Source organism: Eleginops maclovinus, chromosome 3 (genome assembly GCF_036324505.1).
Source record: "Eleginops maclovinus isolate JMC-PN-2008 ecotype Puerto Natales chromosome 3, JC_Emac_rtc_rv5, whole genome shotgun sequence".
NCBI lineage: Eukaryota > Metazoa > Chordata > Actinopteri > Perciformes > Eleginopidae > Eleginops > Eleginops maclovinus.
In genome coordinates, this window is record NC_086351.1 from 8,251,639 (window position 1) to 8,260,003 (window position 8,365).

General features: G+C 41.7%; 1 protein-coding gene across 3 annotated transcripts in view; it reads right to left on the reverse strand.

Annotated features, from left to right (window-relative positions):
- phf1 (PHD finger protein 1) overlaps window positions 1–8,365 on the reverse strand; it is a 31,847-nt gene that overhangs the window by 10,061 nt on the left and 13,421 nt on the right. For all 3 annotated transcript variants that reach the window (XM_063878641.1, XM_063878643.1, XM_063878644.1), the window contains exons 2-7: window positions 4,102–4,180; window positions 3,880–3,961; window positions 3,161–3,247; window positions 2,168–2,262; window positions 1,495–1,643; window positions 874–969 (exon numbers count right to left, since the gene is read on the reverse strand). In XM_063878641.1, coding sequence (XP_063734711.1) covers window positions 874–969; window positions 1,495–1,643; window positions 2,168–2,262; window positions 3,161–3,247; window positions 3,880–3,961; window positions 4,102–4,179 — 587 coding nt within the window. In that variant the 5' untranslated portion in view covers window position 4,180. The remainder of the gene's footprint in view (window positions 1–873; window positions 970–1,494; window positions 1,644–2,167; window positions 2,263–3,160; window positions 3,248–3,879; window positions 3,962–4,101; window positions 4,181–8,365) is intronic.

An 8,365-nucleotide genomic window follows, 5' to 3' on the forward strand; every position in this document is an offset into this window, starting at 1 on the left:
TTTGCTCGGAGTGTGTAAGGAGCACAAGTCAGTGAATACATTAGCATGCACGCTAACAATTTAGTCTACAGCTAATTAAGGTAGTTAGGTGACAAGTGAAGCTGTCATGTAGACGACAACATCTGAATATCTTAATCAGACTGGAATCTACTGCTCAGACGAGTGTGCTGCTCGTCTGTTTTATATCATTTTAAACAGAATATCTTGTTGGTTGGACAACATTGACACATTGAAGACGTGACCCCTCTCACATTGTATGAGATTTTATAGATTAAAACATTTTATCAAATACACATTAGACTAATTATTTGAAAGGGCAAACAATATGTTTGTATCATTTACTTAGTTTGAAAAGGGATGTTTCTGCTCAGTTTAACCTGAATATCGTGCAAAGTCAACATACGGTGAGCGTTCGACCCCAAAAAATATTCTGATCAACGTAAACTGGGTATACGGAGAAGTCCCATCAGAGCCTCACTAATTTATATCAGCATGACAGTGTCAGCTAATATTGACCCATCAAAGCAATATCAGTATCCACATTTATGTGGACAGAAATTTCAGTAAAACCGTTTCTCATCTTTTATTTCTCTTAACTTTTTCTTATTTCAAATATGTTCAATTAAATCTTATTTAAAGGGAATTCATTTTATCAATTTACCATCATTCTATTATTATTATTATAAAAAGGCTTTATTTTGACCCCGTACTATTCAAATCTGCTTTTAAAAAAACAGCAAAAGATTCAAGCTTGTTTCTGAGTGCATTTGAGAAGTTACACACTCGGAATGTAAGGTCAAATTAATTAATTAATCACAGAATGTATAATTCAGAATATTAAGAAATCCTATTGTTGAATGCTTGGTAACGCACCTGTCGCCATACAGCAGCGGCTTGGTCAGACACTGTGTGCAGGCCTCGTGGAACCACTGACCACAGCTTCCACACTGTAACATCTTCAGGTTCCACCTGCAGGCCAACAACAGGAGAATATCAGCAGACTTTCAACACATGAAGGAATGGATGTGTCTGTCACCAGACATTATATGTATAATTGAGGCTAGAAAGAAGCCTGATGGCTGCAGCTGACAGTTCACATTTTTTGAGCTGAAATGTGTGTTCAGGTGTAAACTCCCATTGGATCCCACTACTCAGAGACATGCCCCTTGGGGGTTTGTTTTATACTTATTAATGTTTCAGGTAGTCAGGTTTTGACACATAAGAAAAATAGTGCAACATTAGGAGCAAAAACACAGCAATTGTATCAAAAAGTTTAGTGTGGTACATTGTTTGATCGACAGTTTACCTGACAGTAAACTGATGAAGTAGAAATCTCATATCATTTTGAGACAGTCAACTCAAAATCTGCTATTACAGTTGACACGTGTCCGATATGCTGTATGCAATTTGTAAATAAGTCAGAAAATAACTTTGACTGAGATAACACATGAACTGTTCATTCATTCTCAAACTGGCCTCTGCAGTGTCACTCACTCTCCAGGTCCGGCACAGTAGCAGTAGCACTGTTGCTGATTGGTCAGATGCTGCTGGTCCCAGTCTAAAGACGACAGCTGGTAGGGAAGTCGGAGTTTCATAAATTGCATGAGCCGGGCGAAACGTCCCCGTTTGAGCGCCCCGCCTCTCTGAAAACACAATTTAAGGACAGCACTGATTGGTCTGTGACCCTTCAAATCACTGTCATGTTAGAGCAGCGAGGGAGACAGATCACATTCGGAGGGAAGAAGGCAATCCGTCTCGTTTTATTGTAGGTCAGCCGTGAGAGATAGTGTCCGAAACAGCGGAAGTCTGGACAATGAGATATGGACATTGACCGATTGACAATTAACCGGGTGCTTTCTCATCTCGTATCTACAGAACTGGAGCACATGTGATTGATTGACTTTAAATGTACTTGTCTCAACTTCAACATAGTTTTTCAGCTTCGCCACTATTGATTCTTCACAATTTCTTGGACACAATGTAGAACATCTAATATTGAAGTCAATACTGAGGGAATCAGTGTGCTTTTGCCTCGGATAAACCCATTTTCCGCTGTACACAACAGTATAGTGGCAGCAAAGTCCAATATATTTGACTGGATTTCTCCCATATTACACACTGAATGTCGTTTCCCCAGAGTGTGAGACGGAGAGATTAGCAGCCTGACCTTGGTTGCAACTGCAAAGACACATTGCCGACATATCCACGAATCGCTTTCAGCTTCCGGTTCGATGGTTGGCGTGTGGCACTCTGGATGATAACCTGTAATGGGAGGAAGAGGCAGAGCGTTTAATTTGTGTTTACAAGACTGACAGTCGGAGTGACAATAATGGCAGAGAAGCTCAACGTTTAGCGCTTCGCTGGTTTGTTTCAGGGCATGCAAAACATTTAACTATAGTTTCTGGAAGAAGGCAGTGTTTTTGTCTGCTTTTTCCTCAAAACAGACTAATTGTTATCACACCTGTTAGTCTGACAGTGCGACGAAGAAATGATAGTAAAGCGTGCTGCCCTTTACTGATTCTGCTGCTTCTTGCCACTTTCAATTCAACTTATTTCGTCATTCGCACTTTGTGTTTTAACTTTACTATGCAGAATGAGGCTTGTGCAGAGTTTGACACCAGATGATTGTTATCACATTTTATTTATCACTATAAACCTAAGTTTAAAGCTGTTTGGAAGCCAGAGCTGTGTGGAAGTTACCACAAAGTGAGAGACATTTTGTGTTAAGTAGTTAAAACTTTTAAATTCACAATATTTGCATGATCATAGATCCTGGATATTCCAATAAGGGAGAAAGAGCAGATTTTAAGAAACAGACAAAAAACAAATAAGACATATACTGTAATTTAATGTGGAGTTTTATTATGTGCTAAAATATTATGGGAGTGGATATTAATATTGGAAATAAGCCCAAGTAAAGACATCTTGTTTAAGTCTATGACATAAGCTCTACGTCTTCAGGCATCTGATTCATTTTCATTCTAGCAAGGATACAGGTGCAACAACTCAAATCCATCATTTACGATGTATGGTTTTCTGTGTGTTTTTTTAAATATCTGCAACACTATTATTTACAATACTGTGTCAAATCTTCAAGGTCAGTGCAAGAACTGTTGGAGAACCAGAATTTGACAGCGTATGATGAGGCGTGTTTCCTTACCGTGGCGACATTTAAGACAATTTATGAGGGGTTCTTTAAGAGGCGGAGCGTCACAAATACAGCAAACTTCTTCCACTCCAGCAGCGACTGAAGCAAACAGGGAAAGACAGAGAGAGGCAGGGGAGGGGAGGAAGTAAATGTGAAAGAGGAAGACAGAGAGAGAGCCGTAAACGGCATTAATTTATGTATATTGATTCACATCCTTGCCACCTCATTGATTTCAGTGTCTCCTGCACCCTTTCAGATTTCACTTCATTTGACGGGCGGATATTCAGCTTGGTCCTGACAAGTATCCAACTTCCCCCTTCACTCGATGTAAGGTGGAGTGGGGGCACCATCTCCCTTAAGAGTCATTAGTCTAATAAATTAATAAATAGACTAATTACAATTACAACTTGCCCAGATGAGTATACTGAGCATCATAACCTAGAATGTGCCTCTAACATGTTTTTCTCCATTTTTCTTGGATTGAAAATTCTGAGATCCTAAAATACAGGATATAAAATGATACAAAATGTAATCTCAAAATGTGACAGAATCTGAAAAGGTATTTATACAACTCCTCATGCAGTTTGAAAGTGAAAACAACCACCTTTAGTTCAGCTGAGCATCTGTGCATTCAGAAACCACATCTTATCACCTAAAGTGCTTCCAGCTGAAAGCTATTTAACTCTTGCAGATGAGGAGAGAGGGAGTGAAAAAAGGAAACTTATTCTTACACGAGTGAATGTCCTTTCTCAGCACCCAGAACTCCGAGTTGTCCTCGAATCTCACCAGACAACATTGCTTGACTCCATCTACCTGAGAGGAAGATAGCAGGTAAGCGGGGAATAATTGAGAAAACTAAATGGAAGTCTTTTCAGAATCCAGGTGAACACACTCACTGACACACACTGAAAAGTCTCTCTGCCACACACACATGCACTCCCACACGCACTTACTCTTTTCACATTGCCGAGGTACAGTAGTCCATCACTCCATCGAGCCAACACATCATCTCCTTCACTTACTCCCCCCATCCTGAGGAGAGAGACAGAGAGGGTAGAGAGGGGGAGAGAGAGCAGGGCTCATGTGAAATGGAAATCCGATTTATTCGCTGAATACTTTGCTGCCATTGCTGACAGAGGGGTTTATGGCCCGGCGTTACGGCTGGCTCTCAGACAGGCGGGCTTCGGTGCAAAGGGGTTAAAATCCCCCCACCCCCTCCTCTTCCTTTTAGATCAGAGCATAGCGACAGACTGTATCCACCACAGTGAAAGATGAGAGTGAGTACACAACCCGAGAGCAAGACAAATGATTACTGCACACATGAAACACACACACAGAAAAAACACTGCATGATGACTGCTGCAATACAGTTTGATTGAATGAGCAAAGATCACTGTGCAGCTACTTGAAGCATCTGCCAGGCACTTTTCTTCTTCTTCTCCTTCAACATCTTAAAAACTTGAATAGATGCATGAAATGACTGTGCAGGCATTATCTCTGCTCAAGCATTTGTTCCAGTGCATGCACTCAAGACAGACGCAGGATACACAACAGTGCATGTAGCCTTTTGTGAATCAAAGGGAAATCAGGCAAATTGCACAGTGAGCTGGTGCCGGTGAAGGGTACCTGTCAAGTCGAACTCCTTTCCGTCGGGGTCACAGTGATTCCTGGGCAGGCTGGACATGAAATGCCCTCATGAGCTGTGGATCTCCGCTGCCCAATTACTGCCCGTTTGGATGCGCAGCCCTGCGTGTTTGCAAAAAGTGGAGGATGTGCATGTATGTCCCTGTCTGTGCCAAGCGCCCGTGAGTGTGTGTGTCAGTCAAGCCGTCAGCGAGGAGGAGGGGGATGAGCTGGGGGGAAGGCGACTGACTGTCCGTCCGTCTCTCAGCCTAGTTTGTCCGTCCTCCGCGATGCCGTTTCGTCATGTTCCCGTTGCTTTAGCCCTCCTCTCCCCCTCTCCGCCTCCACCTATTGATGCTATTAAGGCTGGTTTGTTGGAGCAGCACCGGAATCAAGCCGCCAGAGACGCCATCATCCCTGCCTCGCGCTCTCCACCGACTTGTTGTGACGCAGACATAAAACACCGAGATAGAGTGGGAGGGAGATACTGATAAAGGGGGATCCAGAGGTGGAGTGGGAGGGGGGGTCCGCGGCGAGAGCACCTTCCCGTCTGAGACACTGACCCTAAATCGTTCTGACAAGGTGGGATTGTGATGTCTGGCGGCAGGGGGGAGGCATGGCGGTGCGCTAAAAACCAAAGGAAGCAGCGCGCGCAGCGACAGGGGCCAATTAAGTGGCCAATTAATGAGTTTATCCGCCTCATTAATTGAGCTGTAACAAGAGCATTCAGCCAAGTTTAGGAGACCCGTGGAGAAAAGTTTTCAAACTGAGAGTCTCGAGCAAGAAGCGCCAAACTCTTCAACGTGCCTTTATTCATATTTATGTCTTTCCTCAAGGAATTTAGGAGGTGTGGTTGCTGTGTTTTGAGGAAATGTCACTTTATACAATCTCTTTTGATATAGCTTATGTCTAAAATAACACAAATATCAAAGCAGATGTACAGGCATAATGAGCTTACTAATGTGCCTATATTGTTTTGAATACATATATTTAACATTTTTAATTATAAATAGCCCTTTGCTTCAGTTATGTTCCGACAAATACCACATCCGCAGGACAGATGTGTCCCCTAGAGTCACCTCCACTCACAAGACATCCGGAATGTATACTTAAACGTGGGATGGAAAATATTGTTTAAGTATGGCCCTGGATAAACCATCTAAAGTCATGGATCATCGTAAACCAAACATGCACCACGTTGAATCAATAATCACAGAAAGTGTATTGCAAAATGAAAGACAAAGCCAACACTTATTTGAGAGAATCATAGCCACGTTATTAACAATAATTCATTGAGCGTAATGAACAGTCGATTATACTCACAGATACGTTTATTTAAACACGCTTTGGCTGCAGGCAAGTTTTGGTTTATTTATTTTATGTGTCTGTTCTTGTTTATTGTTGCCTTACACATTACTCACACCAGTCAAGCGTTTGGTAACACGGTGCGGTTCAAAATGGCCCCTGGCCGATTAACAAGTGGTGAAGTGCCAATTCCCAAATCAAACCACCAGGTGGCGCGCAAATACCAGGACAGAAACTCTAATCAGTCTGGGGATGTTCAGGGTCATTGGGTTGAGACAGAAGTAAAATAACATGACATGATGTTATAGTTCCCAAACTGCATCAGATGCAGTGGTGGAATGTAACTATGTGCTTTTATTCAAGTACTCACAATACTTAAGTACAATTTGCTATACTTCATCCCAAAGACCGAAAATGTCAGGGTTAGGGTTAGGGTTGGCTGTGGTGCCCTTGAGCAAGGCACCGGACACTTCCAATCCCCCCTCCCCATTGCTCCCCGGGCGCTGCACAATAGCTGCCCACTGCTCCTAGTACTAGGATGGGTTAAATGCAGAGGACACATTTCACTGTGTGTGCTCTGCTGTGTGCATGTATGTGACTAATAAAGAGGGTTTCATCCTCGATTCTTCTATCTAGCTACTTTATATGAGGATTTATAAATGAGGACAACTTACTTTTACGAAGGCAGTGTTTTTATTCCCACTACATTTATTTGACACATACATTTCTTGTTACTTTGCAGATTAGGAACATTATTATTGAACTTAAAGCAACTAATTAATTATGCAATATATTTATGGATTCAAATAGTGCAACATTAGTGCTGCTAACAACATGGACTATATTTCAGTAATATAATACATATTATTCAGAAATAGGCCATTATGCAAAAAGTTATAGTTTTGGTACTTTAAGGTTATTTTTATGGATTTTTACACGATTGAAATGAAGGACTTCGTACTTCTTTTGAGTAGCTCTACACTTCGGTAAGATTTGAGTTCTTCTTCCACTACTGCAACTACTGGTCAGGACTTGCTAAGGGCATCATAAATAGTTTTTGTTTCCTCTCAAAATACTTGAGAGTTGCACCTCCTCAGGGCCTTAAAGCCTTCTCAAATGAAAGGATCAGCATCACTTTTGAACTTCTCATTCCTTGTGCAATGTGATCAGAGGTCACAAGGCAGTGCTTGGCTTAAAGAGTCGCAAGTTAAAAAGGTTAGAAACCAGTTTGATGTCAAAAAAGGTTGAACCGGTGCGAAGCGTCTTTGCTGGCTTCAGTTAATGTTTGTTTTGATTGATACCTTGCAATTGTGCTACAACTTCCCTATGGAGACAAATAACATTTCTATTTATCTATCCTAAAAATGATGCACATGGTCATCACCGTCACATGATGCCTGGGGTAATCAGAGGGGGGAGGGGGTGGTTGGCCTTTCGGTTACAGACAGTCCCATTCATAATTGCCTAAAAGTGGAGTCACAGCAACATGTCTAACCAGTTAGTCCTTCGGCATGTCTGTCCCCCAGTGATAAGAGCATCAGTCAATTAATCAAAGGAGGGTTAAGCATGATGTGGATCAGTGACATGAGATATCATGAGACTCATGAGGGGCACACACACAAAGTAAGCGGTCTAAAAGTAGCCAAATGTGTGTTTCAAGCATGATGAATTAAAAAATACAAAGTGTTTACATTATCTGTATTGGCATCCAAGAGGGCATATTTGCACTTGTTGTTTTTTAACTGAGGGGCCGCAGAACATGGATAAGTAGGTAAAAAACAAAAATAGGAATACTCAAGTAAAGGACAATTACGCCTACCTAAAAATGTAATTGAGCCAATATTATTGTTTTCCACACTGTATTTGTGACGAACTTTAAGTATGTAGGTCATATTAAATATTTAGGATGTCGGTTTATCCCTTTTATTTTTTACAAGAGAGTAATATAAGTGAAGAAGAAATGAAGTGAAGATGGGTTGGATACACATAAAGCATGAACCAATTTTATTCAACTAAAGTTATAAATAACCTCGGCAATGTTTGTGGTGAAGTCAGGATAAGGTTAGACGATGCGAGGAAGTTACAGCTTTAGGAACTCTCATTGGCAATACAAGAGCGCGTGTGTAACCTAAACGCTACGTGCGTGCGTGCGCGCGAGCCGTCTGTGCGGAAATACTTCCGTGTCTTGCAGCGAATCTTTTTCTCTTCGATTAGTGAGGACACATTTCCTCATAGGATAAGTGCGTTAAAGGCGGTCTGCTGTAGGCTACAGTATCCTCACATGGTGCA